Source organism: Typopeltis vanoorti, chromosome 1 (genome assembly GCF_054136105.1).
Source record: "Typopeltis vanoorti isolate ZY-2024b chromosome 1, IOZ_Tvanoo_1.0, whole genome shotgun sequence".
Taxonomy (NCBI): domain Eukaryota; kingdom Metazoa; phylum Arthropoda; class Arachnida; order Uropygi; family Thelyphonidae; genus Typopeltis; species Typopeltis vanoorti.
Window position 1 is genome coordinate 144,661,145 of NC_143549.1, and position 18,697 is coordinate 144,679,841.

General features: G+C 35.7%; 1 protein-coding gene across 3 annotated transcripts in view; it reads left to right on the forward strand.

The window, feature by feature from the left end:
- LOC150110505 (Ig-like and fibronectin type-III domain-containing protein 1) overlaps positions 1-18,697 on the forward strand; it is a 325,466-nt gene that overhangs the window by 301,345 nt on the left and 5,424 nt on the right. For 2 of the 3 annotated variants that reach the window (XM_090394271.1, XM_090394280.1), the window contains exon 25: positions 8,305-8,334. The exons of the other annotated variant lie outside the window; for it this stretch is intronic. In XM_090394271.1, coding sequence (XP_090250397.1) covers positions 8,305-8,334 — 30 coding nt within the window. The remainder of the gene's footprint in view (positions 1-8,304; positions 8,335-18,697) is intronic. 3 annotated transcript variants of the gene reach the window in all.

The window sequence follows — 18,697 nt, forward strand, 5'->3', positions numbered from 1 at the left end:
ATAACAAGGTTTAAGTGAAAAGAACTTACATACCTTCACTATACGAATGCCATAAAGGTGTGCCTGTATATTATAACTTAGAATGAAAACCAAAAGGCTATTTTTCTGGCAACCTTAATAATAATGAAGGGGATACAAATCCTTTGATGTTTATCTGCCAGTAAGCTTACTGGCACTATGCACTTTGCAACCATATGCCTGGGAAAGGAGTGTCCTGGGTTTGATTCCCATGACTGACGTAAGGAGTTTAAGGATCTTTCTCAGACATAGCCAAGTTAGCCGGTCTTGGGCATGGACAGCAGGGTTTTTCTCCCCAGTTTATCTGGGGTTTTTCCTTCCACAAGCAGGCAAACTGGCCCTGTGAACACACACACAGCTAGAGTCATAGAATATACTGGGAGGCATAAGGCTAGTAACCTTATCCTCGGGACGGGAACGTCTTAGAAGCGCTTAAGATAGCTCTGTAACAGGCCAGTAGGCCTAACATGTAGAAGGGAGAAGAAGAAGAAGAATCTATAGATTATTATTATTATTATTATTATTCAGCATAATAGATGATTTCCCTTATTGCTTTATAGTCCTCTTATTCATTTCTTCTAATTCTAAAAAAGCTAATGAATGTTCATGAAAAAATGCATGATATTGCTTTCATTTGAATTCATAAGCAAGTTTGAGCGTGGTTAGTAGTTGGAAGAGGATCAATCATTTGATGCTGTTGGCACACTCTCCCTCGATGAGTCTTTGGACTCCCTAGAGGTGTCACATAATAATAGTAATAATAATTATATTGATATCTCTGCCCATAAGTGAACTGATTATTTGAAAAATTCGTCATGTCCTTTGAGCTCTACTTTTCAGAAGGATAGAAAAATAAATATTTTTAGAATAGAGTTAATAATGCTAGTATTATTTTATAAAATAAAGCCAACATAATTACTCCTTACTATAAGTTTTATACTGATACTTAATAGTTGTAAACATTCTTACCACAAATTGGCAGGGTTTCTCAGAAATATTAAACATGGAATCCTTTTCTGATTACTTTTTTACTTATTAAAATAATATTTTTATTACACAAATTGTTTTCTGAGATTTCTGTCTTCTGTTTCATGACTCTCACAGATTGGCAAATCTAAGAAGTCTTCAGAATGTCTCAACATTTTTGTCATGAAGAAAATTAGTCTTAAATTCCTTCAAATAGTATATTTAGCTAGCATGTAGTGGGTTGATGTGAAAGATTAAAAATCACCTAAAAATGTGCACCAAGGATTCCAAATTCTTGAAAAGCAGATTTTTCTCTTAAAATTGATATCACTATGACTTAAAATCTTTTATTATGGAATTAGGTTTGACAGTCATGACTCACTTCACAATTTCCCTACGAACTTAAGATGATAATGCTTGCAAAGTTTTTAAGAAAACAAACTTTCCTTATATGGGAGTTAGACAGTGGTGTAATTTTATTCCTGTGTGCAAAAGGAGTTTAGGTTGCTTTTTATGAATGAGCAGCCTTTTTTTGAGCTGTAGTTATTTACATATTTACTTATTCTGTACTCTGAATAAGTAAATATGTAAGTACTGTAAATACGTAATTATGTGATGACATTTGTAAATAAGTACATACACTCAGCAAAGATGACAGTGGCACTCTCCTCAGCAACTTCTGCAATTACAGCTGACGGAAGGATAGGGCAATGCAGAAAAAATTGTGTAGAATTACACCATCAGTTATATTGAAGTTCACTGGGTTCTGTAGAACATGAGCCACTTCTAGAAATGATCTTTGTGATTTGAAATAAGATTTGTGTAATAGCCTAGGTTCCTTTTATCTGATAAAATTGTTTCTTCTAAGACATTTTATGCTGTTAGTGTTATTTTGTAAAATAAAGCCAACATACATTACTCCTTACTGTAAGTTTTATACTGATACTTAATAGTTGTAAACATTCTTACCACAAATAGGCAGGGTTTCTCAGAAATATCACACATGGAATCCTTTTCTGATTACTTTTTTTTTTACTAATTAAAGTAATATTTTTATTAAACAAATTGTTTTCTGAGCTTTCTGTCTCTTACTTAAGGCAGTCCATCCTGTCTGTGCATGATAGTGGATCACATTGACAAGGGATACTAGATTAGACACATTGGAAGGGGAGAGGAGTCTGGCAGTCTTTGATTTGTCTCTGGGAGGAGGAGACTTTAGACTTTGTACATATGTTTACAGACTCTTCTATTTTGTGTTGTTTAAGGAATATTGTCTCACTCTTTAACTCAAAATTAGAATAGTGTGTGAACCTCTGGACAGAGTCTCTTCCTGAGACAAATTAAAGGCATCCAGAAGCTTCTCCTTCTAGATATCTATAATATCCTCTGTGAATGTGGGAGCCAGTAGTTTAGACTGACAGAACAGACCATCCTGGTAAGAAGAAGAAAAGAACATAAGAAGTATATTTGGTATGAGCAACCTAAAAGTGGACCAGCACAATGTCTTGGATGAAGATCATTTCATCAGGCAGAAGAAAGCCAGGCTACTACACAAATCCTGGTCCAAACTACAGAGACTGTTTCTGGATATGACTCATGTTCTACAGAAATTAGTGAACTGCAATAAAACTGAAGGTATAATGCTATGCAAATTTTAGAATACTTCCTTATTCTCCTGTTAATAGTAATCACAGTGGATTATCATGAACACCTACTGTTGCCCTCTGTACATGTGACTGTGCTTTTTCTCGTGGTCATTTCATGCCCACTCTTCACTGAGTGCATGTCTGTAAAGTGCCTTTGATATTGGTAGATTGAGATGGTGAAATATTAGCATGTAATTAATTAATTTTGTTCATACATTATTTATTTTCATTCACGTTCCACATAGTTTTTATTCCAAATATTTTCATGAAATTTTTTTAATGAAAATAAGGAATGACTCAAGGAAGACATGGAGAAGTCTCATTTAAAAGTGGTATCCATGAAAATTCTTATAGATCCAGAAATGAGCTGATATGTTTGTATATGAATATTAGAAGTATTAAAAACAAGGAGAATGAAATTTTTACATTGATTGAGTTTTTGTTCACTCAAAAATTGTTGGAATAAGTGAGACATGAGATATGGTTGGATGAGGATGACATCCTGACAGGAGCTGGAAGGATACAATTTTTTTTATGAAGATAGAAAAGATAAAAAGAGAGATGGCGTGTTGTTAATATTAATAAAGGAGTTATCCCCATGCAAGGGGGTAGGAATAGTAGTGTTTTGAGGCAGCATGGTGTGAGATAGAAGTTAATAGAAATACTTATTTGGTAATATGTAGAGGTAGTGAAATGTATAAGCAAATTAGCCAAGGAAATAGCAAATGAGTGATTATTATTATTATGGACGATTTTAATTAAGATAATGTAGAATGGAATAAAAAGATGGTATCTGGAATTAAAGAATTTCTCGACTTTTTCAGGGCAACTGCCTTAGGCAGTATGTAACGGAGGATATGTGAGGATTGAAGGTCTTGAATTCGATCATCTCATCAGAGGATGTCATTATAGATGAAGTGTCAAATCTACCTCTGGTTCATGAGAATGACCATGAAGTGATTACCTGGGTGGCTGCAAGCCATGTGAGGACTTCTGTGAGGAAAGGAAACTAGAAGCCAGTGATTATGAAAGCTCAGGAGACATTCTGAGCAGGGTGAAAAGCGAGGACCGGGATGGAAAGGAGATCAATGCTGCTTGGTTGCTATTCGTAAGCTGTCTAGTAGATGCAATGTCTGAATGTATTCCAATGGTCAGAAGGTTAAATAAGGTATGTGTGAAATGGATGGATGAATAAATTAAGCATGCAGTGCAGAGAAAGAAGGTATTATGGAAGCAACATAAGATTGTGATAATCAGTTCGTTCAATGTGCAGTAGAAAGAACAGGTAAAGTAGGGTGGCTCAGTTGGTAAGTGTAGCAAATGTGCAGTATAAGCAGCAGTTTGCTAAAGATGCCAAAATAAATAAATAAATAAAAGCCTAATGGATTATTTCAATATGTAGTCAGCAGAAAAAAAGAATGGCTATGGAAGGTTGATATTGGTTGGTAAAAATTATTATTATTATTATTCAAGCCTCCATGGAGTCAAGAAACTCATCTCAGGAGGTCCTTCCTAGGAAACACAAAGTCTATCATACGCTCCTTGAACTCATTGACTGTTCTTGCTCTCACCACTATTATCAGGCAATGCATTCTACGGTTCACCACCCTCCACACAAAGAAACCACTCCTTCACCTTTTTGCTCACAGCTTCCTTTTGTATTTTCCAGGGATGGTCCCTTGTCCTCGCTCCTTCCCACTGCTCTCCACCAAGTGAAAGAACTTCCCAGTGTCTACCCTGTAACTGCCTCTCAACAGTTTAAAAGTCTCGATCATATCACCTCTCCTTCTTCTATTCATCAAACTCTGCAGTCCACATTCCCTCAGCTGATCCTCATAATTAACATTGTACAGTCCTGAAAACATCTTTGTTATCTGCCTCTGCACCCTCTCCACAGTTAATTCTGGGGACCAAATTTGAGAACAATAGTCTAAGTGTGGTTTGATCAGAGTCTTATACAATGGAATGATAATTCTTCTGTCTCTGCAGGTCAGCATCCTTCTCAGTATTGCAGCAATCCTCTGTGTTACTTTCACCACCTTACACTCCTGACATCATTTTAACTCTCCTTTGCACTCTCTCCACTGTATCAGAATCACAATGGAGAAAACCAGATCAGAGCTACGCACAATAGTTCAAGTGAGGTCTTCAGTTTTCTATCGATCATCACCCCCCCCCAGATCTCTTATCTTCCCTGCTTCCTCCAGTACAGCTCTTCCAATTGAGTGCAGCCTCCTATCGATGTATCCCAAACTTCAAGACTTTTACATTTTGCTGCATTAATCCTATTCCCATTTTTATCCCACAATGTCATTCTTGAACAATCATTTCTCCTCCTACTGGCCACATAGCTAAAAAATTCCCTAGGATTTTCTTTGAATCTTAGTGCCAATCTATTCTCATATTCCAGTTTTGCCTTCTTCACCAAAAATGGTAAAAGAATAACCCCCACAAAGGGTATAGTTGGAATATTAAATGACCAGTTCATGAAGATATTTCATTGTGGATGTGACATAATGTGGAGTTTGAGAGCAGCAGAATGGGAGGGAAGAGACTGATTGTGAGTAAACAAGCGGTATGTGGGGAAATTGAATAAATCTAATGTAATGAAAGTGTGGGACTTGATATATCAGCATATGTTTTGAGGAAATTTGCCTTGACATACTTGTTTAATATGATTCTTACATTAGGCCAAGTTCCAAAGGAGTAGAAGGGAAGCAAGATTGTACCACTTCACAAGGGAGGTGATTGAACTCAAGCTTTAAATTATAGGCTAGTCTATAATTTAAACACCTGTGTGTGTCAGGTGTTGTGGTTAAAGTGCTGGAGAAGTAAGTGAGAACCAAAATCCAGATCAGGTTGACAATAGTGATTCTCTTTGATGGACAGCAATGATTTTCTAAAGGAAGATCATGTTTTATTAATCAGTTTGCTTATTACAATATGGTGGCCGGTGCATTGGACAAAGGAGATGGAATCACAGTAGTATAATTATTTTACAAAGGCTTTTGATAGATTGCCACATGATAAGCTGATAGATAAATAGATAACAGATAGGGTTAGATATTATATTAGTGCATTGAAGTGGAGATTAGCTGTCTGATAGGTATCACAAGTTGTGCATGGGGGAACATTGTTGTTATTATTATTATTATTATTTTATAGCATCTCGATGGAGTCCGAAGACTCATCATGGGAGACCCAAATCCTATCAATCCTTGAATGCATTCATATTCAGGGAACTCACAAGCCATTCTGGCAATCCATTCCACTCACCACTCTCCACACAAAAACTAGTCCACACACGCCCTACTAACTACACTCTCACACAACTTCCATGGATGGTCTCTAGTTTTCTGATTATTTGTCATATATTGAAAATTTTCATTTGCATAAATTTTATAAAATCCCTTTAATATCTTAAAAGTTTCTATCATGTCCCCTCTTTTCCACCTATCGACTAAACTTTGTAACTCACAAACCTTCAACCTATCCTTGTAAGTATAGGTTGAAAGTTTTTCCACAAACTTGTCACCATCCTGTTCACTTGTCTCTGCATCCTCTCTACCATCTCCTGCTCCCCAAGAAACCCAGATGACCAAATCTGTGTGCAGTAGTCAAGATATGGCCTTAATCATAGCCTCATAAAGATGGATTACAACTAACTTATTTTTATTTGTTAGCATGTTTTTCAACATCCAAGTAATCCTTTGAACTATTTTAAAACTTTTGCAATATGCTCTCTGAACTTTATCGCTTTGTCCACCATTATCAGAAAGTCCCTAGCCTCATCAATTTCCTGCAATCCAATACTATCAATATGATACAACATATGCAACCTTTTCAACCTAAAGTGCATAACCTTATATTTTGCAACATTAAATTCATAATCATTATCCTTTGCCCACAATGCCAATTTTTTGAAATCATCCTGCAGGATATCTACATCACCTTTATCAACTATTGCTCTCCCCAGTTTTACATCATCAGCAAAAAACTGAATATCCCCTTTTAAATCTCTCCCTATGTCATTGATATACAAATTAAAAAGTAGTGGCCCTAGTATGAACCCTGAGTTACTCCACTAGTCACCATTGTTCTCCTAGATTCTACTCTACCATATAGTACTCTCTGGTGTCTGTCCATCAGCCTTCCCCCCCCTCCCACATCCATGCCACTAGCCTCATATCCATTCCCATTTCCTCCAGCTTTTGTAATAGGTTTCCATGTGGTATTCTGTCAAATGTCTTCCTCAGCAAAGTTGATCAGTATCATATTGTAGCCATTACCTTTATCCAATTCTTCTGTCACTTTATTATAAAATGTGAATAACTTATTAAGACAGAACCTACCCTTTATAAAGCCATGCTACCCACGATAGGGATGCAATACTATCCCTATCCATCCACTGTTGTATTTTACCTTTTGCCAACTTTTCCAATACTTTAACAATGGCTCCTGATATGTTAATTGGTCTGTTGTTTTCTATTTCTGTCTAGGAGCCACCTTTATGCGGTGGTACTTACCCTCTTTCCACTCCCTCAGAACTAGTAAGTCACTAGTGGGTGGTGTGCCTCAAGGATATGCTTTAGGACTATTGCTGTTTAATCTGTATGTTAATGATTTTAGGAAAGGTTTGATGGGAATATTCAGTTCTTTGCAGATGATGCAAAGTTGGGAAGAACCTATGAGGAGTAGAGCAGAAGTACTGGCTTTACAAGAGGACTCGAATAGACTGAGTGAATGGCACAGGGGCGGGAATGCCAGTTGAATGCTGAAAAGTGTAAGTTTTTAAAATTCAGAAAACAAAGATGGATATAGTGTATACACTTAGTGGAGATATTGGAATTAAGAGATGTGGAAGTGATGGTAAATACAGATCTAAAATTTAGAAGACACATTGCTAAAATTGTGAGGTCAGTACAGTGACTCCTGGAAATGATGCAGAGGACACTGACTTGTATAAGGCTTTGCTTAGGTCACCTGATTTTAAAAATGGTGAAGAGATATTGGAAGTGGTCCAGAGGTGATTGACTAATTAGGTGGTTTCCTGTCTCTGAAATGTTGAATATGAAGAAATGTTGAGAAGATGCAATTTATAGGATCTAGTGGATAAGAGGAGCAGGAGTGATATGATAGAGATGTATAAGTTGGTAAGCAGTTCTTATCAGATTAATGTTGATGAGGTTTTAATAGAATAGTGGGAGGGAGAACAACTAGAGGTCATTCTTGGAAGCTGTATAAGTAGGATGTGAGCAAAGGAATAAGATGCAGGTTTTTTGCATAAAGAGTGGCAAGTGATTGAAATGCATTTCCTGAGAGTATGGTGTATACAAAGAGAGAGCTGTGTGTATGACAGAGGATCCTACCATGATGAGTTTTTGACTTCATAATAATAATAATAATAATAATAAAGTAAGAGCTACAGCTACTATTATCTTAATAATATGAACATTTTCTGATAATTTTCTAATTAAACTTGCAAAACCTATAATCTATTTATTGTACATCTTTGACAATACTTAATTACTTCCAAGACTTCTTTCATAATATTCATTTATTGCCATGGTGAAGATTAAACATTTTACAGCATTAAAGTTTGTTGATTATATTTATTATGCTTTATTTGAACTTTGATTAGAAACTTGATTAATTTCACTGTTGCTCTTTGTAGGTACTGAATCAGTAAAAATAGTAGCGGACAGTAAGTAAAAAAATATCTTTAATATTTTATCATTTATATGGTTATTTTACTTATATAGATTGTGTATGATTATTTTATATATTTTTTCATTGTATAGATAAACAACAACTTAGAAGTGCCTATTATGAGATTGCGGCAATTTTGTCAATCTGGGTGTTAAATGAATGGTATCTTTGCTTTGCAAACCAAAAACTATTGGTTCTGATCTACTATCATAATGAATGGCCAGATGATTTTCATCCCTAGCAGCTTCACACCTGGTGATAAAATTCATTCAACTGTGAAACTGCCCCTCTGCCTATAGGAGACTTGACTGAGTTTGACAAAAGTACCATGTTTGTTTTCTAAACTAGGTTCCTTGATTATCTATAGCCATTCATTCATTCACAATATCAAATGTGCTTAGGTTTCCAACCTTTTATGGATGTGATTGTCATAAATCAATAAAAATAAAAATAGTCTACCATACAATAACTTTCAATTCATAGTAGAATTCTTCTCAGTTCTTCATTATTTTTTTATTTATTTTTACTATGGATATATTTTCATCTTAAAGGTTGCCACAATTAATTGATGTTGTTTAGTTGCCTTTTCCTTTGCTTGCAGTATTCACTTAACTGATTCCTACTAGGTTACCAATAGTTAATATTTTTCTTTTATTCATTATTCATTTGTTAACCTTTCCTCTCTCATTCTGCTTAAGCAACTATACTACTTCCTGACATTATCTCTGCCCACATGTTCTTGAATACTAAAAATGTCAAGTTCTTTCCAAATATCCTAATTTTTAATATTATTCTGTCATTGATGCCATCTGTTTCTGCCCTTAATTTTTCAAATAACTCTCATATCTGCAGTCTCCAGTTTTTGATCAAGTTTTTGTCTTCCTCTCAGCTCTTGGATTCATAAGCTAAAATTGGTTTGAACAGTGGCTTGTATATAGAGCTAGTTTTTTTGTTTTGGCTGATTTTTTGTCATAATTTATTCATTTGATGCTCCACAATACCAGCTTTGCATATTCTGTTGTTCTAATCCCAAAAATGTTGTTCAGCATGCCAAATTTGTTAGAGGAGTTCATTGTAGTCAATCCCGAACTGGATTTGTTTTGCTTGTTCTTTAGGTTTCCCATTCAGGATGAGTTGGTTTTTAGTGTTTCTGTTTATTTTTATAGTCTGTCTTTTTATTGTTGATTTTCATACCAAATTTGTTATACTAGTTATTCATTCTAATCAAAGAATCCTGAAGACTTAAATGGATTTATTTAGGCATATAATATCTGCTACTTTGCTTCATAACATTATCCATAAAAGGTTCAGTTTATCAGTATAGTTCATCCTCATGAAGGTAACATTATGTGAAGTGGAGTGTAGAGTGGAGGAGGGACTGATAGTGAATGAGCAGGAAGTATGAGGAATTAAGTTAACTTGATGTTAATAAAGCAGTAAGACTTGACAGTGTGTTGTGTGACTTGAAGGGAATTAAGTACCTATGTCAAACCTGTTTAATATGAATCTTGCAACAGGCGGGTCCCAAAGGAATAGAAGGTAGAAAAAATTGTTCCAGTTCACAAAGGGGAGGGATAAGACAGATGCAAATTATAGGCCAGTCTAGATAAGAAATTATATGCATTTTAATCCTTTATCCAAGCACGAGCAAACAAAGTTTGCATGTGAATGGTTATCCTCTATGTTTCTAGTGAAACATTTGTTAATATGAAGAACTTTTATTGCAGTATCAATGTATTCAGTAAATTATAATATGAATAGTAGTCACTTGTAAAGTTTGACTTCAATGAGCTATCTTCTATTATGCACTGATTAGGTTCATTACTAAAGACTTAAAGTATTATGTATATTTAATAGTTCCTTTATGAAAATGCTCCTGTTTCCATTTTCCCTTGTGTTAGCATTAACGGCTTGTACAGCCAAGTAACTTGAAAGCTAATTAATGCTTTGATAGGTGGTTAATCCTACATAGTATATTATGGCAATCAATTACATATGGCCAATTTTGCCTGTTGTGCAAGGCAAAAGTCCAAATTTCTGGAAGGAAATACTCTGCCAGATCCTTGCAACTGGCTGACTTACTTTTGTTGAAAAGCCCTAATAAAGGTTCTTATATATCTTAGATATTGACCCCAGGTCTTCAAAGAGCATTGTTGACACTGATTGAGCTGCAGAGGCTGTTGTGAATATACCATGCCATATAATTTAAAAAATCAAAATTTTTCAATATATTGCTCTTCCCCCCTCCCCCTTCTACTGTTCATTAATCCTACAAAGGTATTAGCCTTAATACCTTTCATGAATATTCAGCAGTTATTCACTTTACACAGCTTGTGTTGTTCTGTGATGGCTAAATGCCCACTTCAGTCTCTCTCTCTCTCTCTTTGAGAGAGAGAGAGAGAGAGAGAGAGAGAGAGAGAGAGAGAGAGATTCAGTTTCTGCTTTGTGCCTCTTGTACAGATACTTTCATAGACTGTGCTCGGCTGAATTGGCCACTAATATTACCCCCCCCCCTTCTCTAAAATCATTAAAACAAGAGCCACTGCTAACCAACACCCTTTTACAGTACATTTTGAAACTCACCAAACCAACTTCACTGTCTCATGTTTCATCTATTTCTGTCCTTTGGAACATTCTCCCCCATTCTGCCTTCCCCAAAGATTACAACCCTCAGCTGTTCAAGCAGAATATGAACAGATTCCTCCTTTCTTTTATTCCTCTTGACTACGCATAGCACTAATGTGCTATAGGTCATCTGGCCTTTCGTGTGTGGATCAGATATTAAAAAATAAAAATAGTATTTATCTATCACTGAAATGTGTTTAACAACTATTCAATCTAAATTATCAAAAGTTTTTGGGAATAATTAAAACTCAAAAAGTTTGGGTTGTTGACTTTTTTTGTTCAAACGTGATTACTTTTGTGTAAATGTAATTTTATCGAAAATTACTTTGCCACAAAATTTCAGCCTGTAACTGCATGGGAATTGGATTATGTCTGGACAATTCATCATGGGAAAATTCATTATTGAGACTATTTATCGCGGGAATATTAATCGCACAAAAAAAAATTTTAAAAATTTAAAGAAATATTTTTAATTATATTTCGAAAGCTAAACAATTATATTTAGCTTTCTGAAAATTTTTATTCCATATAAAGTTATTAATATTCTTTCCTGCTACAGGCTCTGTAGATGGAATATTAATTGTTACAGAACTTACAGAAATTGTCTGGACAAATCATTGTGGGAAAATTCATCACGAGGAAAATTCATCATGGAGACTATCGTGGGAAAATTAATCGCACAAAAAAATATTTTAAAAAAAATTAAAGAAATATTTTTAAATATTTCGAAAGCTAAATAATTATATTTAGCTTTCTGTAGATGGAATATTAATTGTTACAGAACTGGGATAGGATGGTTAGGGAGAAAGAGCACCATATTTAAGAATAGTTAGGGATAATAGTTATATCCAACAAATATTTATAGTTAACTATTTACATATTCCTATCATTCCTACTAACCTTCAACTACTATCCTTAAATTAGTTATACGTAAGTACTATTGTGGGGTCAAATCTGACCCCAAGAATTAAATTTAGAAAAAGACACAAGAATAATATATGGAACACCCTTTTAACGGAATTTTATTATAATGTAAGATTTTTATTAAAAGAATAACCATATGAGAACACAATTTCTAGCTTAATACAGAAACAGGACATCAAAGTCCAACAGCACAGAAAAAAATAACATGGAAAAACATGGCTAACTTCAAATATATCTGTCCCTTCAACATGGGGATATACAAAAGTAATACTTCTATTTTATTATTTGGATTATTGTTATGTAATTATTCATATTTGTCTTGAACATTTTCAGAACTATTTCAGAACTGTCAGGCATGTTTTATTGAATACAGTGTTCGATTACTGACATTCATTGCAAAATACTTTCACTGTTTAAAGACTTTTACACACATTTCTAAGGCATTGAGAGCAAACACCTGCATGTCTCTTGTCATCTGATCATCGGCAGATATAGCAACATATTCATTTTGAAGGGTCTTTCAAAAGTAGGCTTGATTTGAAGTGGTGTCCCTGTCAGCCAAATAATGCCTGATATGTCAACCTGATAATGGCCAATCTCAGTTCCTTCGGCAGCGTTTCAATTTGTGCTCGAATTTTCATGTGGTCTAGTATCAGAGTCATGCCAATGTTCTTGATGAAGTCTCTGTGCCTCATTTTTGCATCATTATTGGCAGTTTAAAATATTACATGACTGTTAACACAAGATATATTAAACAATGAATAAAATATTACAAGAGGCCATCTGCGACACTGTCTTCCAACATCATATAATGTACATTTTTGGTCTAATGCATAAACTCCTCCTTTTAGAAGAAATGTAAACATCAATCATTTCTGGCTTCCCATTCATGCCATTTACACTCTTATCATGATGCATTGACGAAATTAGCACAACAGACTTGTTCCTTTTTTGGCACATAGGACATGATCGTCTTGTCTCTTGTAAAGTCAAAGTGTGTTTCTCCTACTTGTTTCTTCTTGGAAAGCAGGCAGCTTGGTGTTATTACTCTTTTGTTTCTTCTCATGGTGCCAACATACATAAGACCCATAGACTTGAGTTCATCAACAAGTTCTGTCAATGTAAATCAGTTGTCACCAGTCACATTGAGTTGGCACCAGCAATGGAGTCTATCACTGATCTAGTTGGCATAGAGAATTTGTTTGTATCGGGTGAATTATCTTTACCAGTGTACACAAATACATTTATCAAATAACGAATTTTTGCATCACACAAGCACATTATTTTGATGCCATATTTTTTAGGCTTGCTGTGTAGATACACTCGGAATAAACAACGTCCTCGAAAACCAACCAACATTTCATCTGTTGTTGTAAATTCGGAACATGTATAGTTTGATATACTGTTGTTGATGAATTCATTGAAAATTTCAGATATTGCAGCCAGCCTGTCCCCTAATTTGTGTTTCCTTGTAGCTAAATCAACAAATCGTATTGCTAGTAAGAGGAAACGTTCCTTGCTCATTGTTGTTTTGAATATTTCTCTTCCTGTACCATCAGTAGCAAATAATGAGCTAACATCTTTGTGGTTTTATTTCATAATTCCTGATAGTAACAGAAGCCCAAGAAAAGCTCTAAATTCTGTATGTGATAAATGATTGGCATAAGTACATGTAGGGCCATAATTAGCACTTAGTTCAGGGATTTTTTCATTAGTGGAGTCAACAATGTTTTGCAACATACCTTCTGTAAACAATAGATTCCATGCTTCTACAGGACACATCAGTTTATTATTTAGTGCAGGTTCCTTCAATCCTGGCAGATGAGTGATAATTTTGTGTCTGTGAGTCCTAGATGTTGCTGGAGGCTGTGTGCACCATTTGTAGCAGTTACGTCCATACAAATAATTGTGATTCCCTTGTGTGTCTGTGTTTTCTGCTTCTTTATCTGAGCCTTCATTAGCATCTGTTTCACTGTCAGTATCATGATCACTGCATTCACTAGAAGCATCGCTTATATCACTATCTTCATCATTAGAAAAAATATTGGATTTACCATCACTTCTATTATCCAATTCATTCAAGTAAGCTAAGCATTTTTCTATACTCAATCCTTTATTCATGACTGCTTATAATTTTCAAAAATAAAACTAATTATTCAAGGCAAACCGAACTTTAAAGAGTTACTTAACTTCTATACTGAGTTTAAATTTGACCCAAACCTCTTATTACTATAAACAGATTCGGATTCAGTGGACAAAATGTGCATTTACTACAAGCGACAGACATGAACTGAGATGATTACGTGAAAGCAGCGCCGCAAGAAATGCAAACTCTGGCAGCTAGCATAAGAAATAAGTTCTCTGAGGTCAAAACTGACCTGCGATAGGAGTTGAGGGTTAACTATTCTATTAATAGTTAGAATAGTTATTAGGGAGAGTAAAATATTTAAGAACAGTTAAGGAGAAAGGGTATAATATTTAAGAATATTTATTCTTCTAACTATTCACTATTTTTCTGTTCTGTGTATTTAGACATCCATCCAGGTGTGATATATATTTTTATCTGAGAACAATAGTCCAAGTGTGGTCTGATCAGAGACTTATACAACGGAATGATAACCCTCTTATCTCTGCAGGTCAGTGTCCTTCTCATAATAGCAGCAATCCTCTGTGTTACCTTCACCACCTTTGCAATATGTCCCCTAAACTTCAGGTTTCTATCAATCATCAACCCCAGATCTCTTGTCTCCCCTACTTCCTCCAGTATAACTCCTCCCATAGAGTATGCAGCATCCCATCGATGTTTCCCAAACCTCAAGACCTTACATTTTGCTGCATTAAACTGACACCCCCATTCATTTGCCCATCTATCTAGCTTATTTAAATCCTCTTGCAGGGCTACCACATCTGCACTATTACTAATAATCCTTCCAAGCTTCGCATCATCTGCAAACAACTGAATATCCCCCTGCAATCCACTGGCTATGTCATTGATATAAAGGTTAAACAATATAGGTCCTAGTACTGAGCCCTGTGGGACCCCACTTGTAACCCTCTGCCTCCTGGAAACTGCTCCACCATACACAACTCTCTGATACCTATCAGACAGCCAATCCTGAATCCAGTTGACTAATCTGACATCCAGACCCATGTGCTGCAACTTAAATATCAGCTTATCATGTGGCACCCTGTCAAATGCCTTCGCCAAGTCTAAGAAAATTGCAGTATATGCCTTTCCCTCATCTAATGCTCTTGTAACTTTATTATAAAAGGCTAGCATATTGCTAAAACAAGAGCGTCCTTTCACAAATCCATGTTGATTCTCACAGATAACATTACCCTCATCTGCCCAATGCTGTACACGGTCCCTCACTACTTTCTCCAAGATCTTAACAACTACTGATGACACACAGACTGGCCTATAATTAGACACTTCCAGTCTGTTACCACCCTTATGCAATGGCACTATCTTACCTTCCTTCCATTCCCTGGGCACCTTTGCCAAAGCCAGACTTTCATTGAAAAGCCACGTTAAAGGTACTGTCAATTCCCTAGCACATTCTCTCAAAACTCGTGGCGAAATACCATCCAGTCCCACAGCTTTACTGACATCCAGAGTACTCAGTATCTGAAACACACTCTCCTCCTGTACCTCCAGACCTCGTACCAGTCCTATCCCTCTAGCATTAAAACTGACTCCTCTAGGATGAAATACTCCAATAAAGTGTTCATTGAACAATTCCACTATGTCCTCTGCATCAGTCACTCTATTCCCATTTTTATCCCACAATATCATTCTTCCACAGTCATTTCTCCTCCTACTGGCCACATAGCTAAAAAATTCCCTAGGATTTTCTTTGGATCTTAGGGCCAATCTCCTCTCATATTCCAGTTTCGCTTTCCTTACCACACGAGTCACTCTTCTGGCCTGTGTCTTATATTCCTCATGCATCTCTTCACCTGTCTCCTTATATCTCTTCCATAGCCTCTTTTTCGCATGCAATTCCTGTTTAATATTGTTTGTCATCCACTTTACTCCAAATTGCGCCCTCTTCTTCACTCGTGGTATACAACTTACCATTGCTGATAACAAATATTCTTTCACAATTTCCCACGCGCTGGTGATATCCCTGCCTTCCAATTCCTCCCTCCATGAAACTTCCTGAAGTTGACGTCTAAGACTATTATAATCACCTTCCTTATAATTCCACATAAGTTCCCGTCTCTTTGATACTCCTGCATGTCTATTCATTTTCCAAGTCAAAACCATATGGTCACCCTCGATGAGTCTTGACAGACTTTATGTCTTAGAAAGGACCTCCCTCGATGAGTCTTTTGACTCCTTGGAGGCCTGAATAATAATAATAATAATAATAATAATAATATTTTTATCTGAACTAATTTAGAAAGTGACATTTTAGTTATTGAATACATGTGTATTTTGAAAAGTACTCCACTTTTCCTGCATACAAAAGACATGTTGTATATTTTTATCTGAACTAATTCAGAAAGTGACATTTTAGTTATTGAATACATGTGTATTTTGAAAAGTACTCCACTTTTCCTGCATACAAAAGACATGTTGTACGCTGCTATCGTTTACAGAGCTAGTTCATATGTTCACTTTTGAGTAATTATATTAAAGAAAATGATAATAAAATTACATAAATCCTGTCATCGTTATGTAAAGCACATAAGATAAATTGCCATCTGCAGGTACAATACTAGTCTTTACCTTTTCCTCCAATACTAGTATTTTTATGACTCTAAGAAATTTAAAATTTTATATTTAGTCCCCAGAGACTGTACATAGTGCGTGATTCTTTGATTATGAACGGGTGCAACGCTTATCTTGGGGCCAGTTTAGTCTGGCCCAGTCACTGTGTTTGTATGTAAATAGCATGCAATTTTTTCATTGTCTTATTATTTATTCTCATTGTTGATCTGTTTTATAGTTTTTTGTTATAATTTATTTTAAAGTTTAAATTTTTATTACGTCCATAAACAATACATTTTAACTATGAACAAAATCGATAGTTCGTATTATGTTTACTTTGTAAAAAATAAAACTTATGATTTTTCTTTGACTTTTATGTGTTTATATTTATGGCTTCTATTAGTCAATCTTAATTAAACAATTTCATCTTTTTAAAAACTTATTTTCTCAAAAGTTATGACATTGATTTGTAAAGTAAATAATAACTTTTTTTTAACACTTGAAAAGTGAAGATATTTTGCAGTGCTGCCAGCCAGAGTCGAACCAGCATCTTTGGATTTCCGGGCCACATGCCCGCAACTGCAAATCTTTCGAGTTTTCATGTTATTAATACGTTGAGCCCATGTACGTTACATTCTAACACTTTTAAAAAATTAATAGCTCAATGCATCAGTGGATTCTGACTAAACATTATTGCAATAGAAATTATAACTATAAATCAATAATAGAACCCACTATATAAATATAAAAATAAGTTGCTTTTGGCCCCTGGTCCCACCTGTTTCTATTGTCACCAGCTGCCACTGGAAAACACAATATACGAGGTGGTAATCAAAAAGTTTTGAGACTAGCTCTGTTTATGAGAAATTACTTTATTTATCTACGTTTACACACTATCACTTTCAAAATAGTCCCCTTGCATATCAATACAGCGCTCCCTGCATTCTTGCCACTTCTGGAATGTGTCCTGGAAGTCTTCTTTTCAAAGCATGTCAAGCACCTTCTGCGATTCGTGCTGGATCTCTGCAATGGTGTCAAAATGGTGACTTTTGAGCTGGATCTTCATCTTTGGGAAGAGGGCGAAGTCTGAAGGAGCCAAATCTGGCAAGTAGGGTGGGTGCAGAAGTGAGATCATGTTGTTTCTGGCAAGAAACTCACATGTGAGGAGAGCTCGGTGACAGGGTGCATTGTCATCGTGGAGCATCCAGTTTTTTTTTCACACCACAGATCTGGTTGCTTTTGCCGAATGTCCTCCCTCAGATGCTTTAAAACCTGGTAGTAGAACTCGCTATTGATGGTCTGGCCCCTGAGGACAAATTCTTGATGCACAATGCCGCGAATGTCAAAAAAGACGATGAGCATGCACTTGGTCGAGCTGCGGACCTGCCTCACCTTTTTCGGTCGTGGAGATGATGGCCTCTTCCACTGTGAAGACTGTTGCTTCGTCTCAGGGTCGTACCCATACACTCAAGTTTCGTCACTGGTAATGATCCTCGAATTTCACGTTTTTTCAAACGTGAATTTCACGTTTTTGCTCTTCGTTCTAACTTGCTGTCCATGATGAAATTGCAGATGTGGTAACGCAGGTGGTCAGAATAGCATCAGTTGCACAGCTCGCAATGTACACAGGATGATGTTCTTTGGGACACTGACTTATGAAGGTAGGTGCTCCCTGTGACTGTGCGTGCTGCCATATGTTGGCATGTTACAAACCTAGTCTCGAAACCTTTTGATACCACCTCGTATACAACAAAATTCCAAAAATAACACCACTGAAGGACACTTGTATCCAACTGAAACACAACTGCAGCACAATTTGAGACAAAAAGCGACACTGTACTTTAAAATTTAAAAACGCTTTTTCTAGCATAGCTCAGCACGACTGCCACGTTCACTAGCAACACAGTGACACTGTGTTCACACAGTTCATTCACTAGCGACATTAAGAAACTCGCTGATCAATAAAATATTACCTTCACTGTATAAGAATAAAAATATTGTGAAAATCTAATTAAAATTTAAACATAAATACAGAAAAAAATCTATATTTTGTGAAATTTATCTTGCACTGCATTTACTTTTCATATATAGC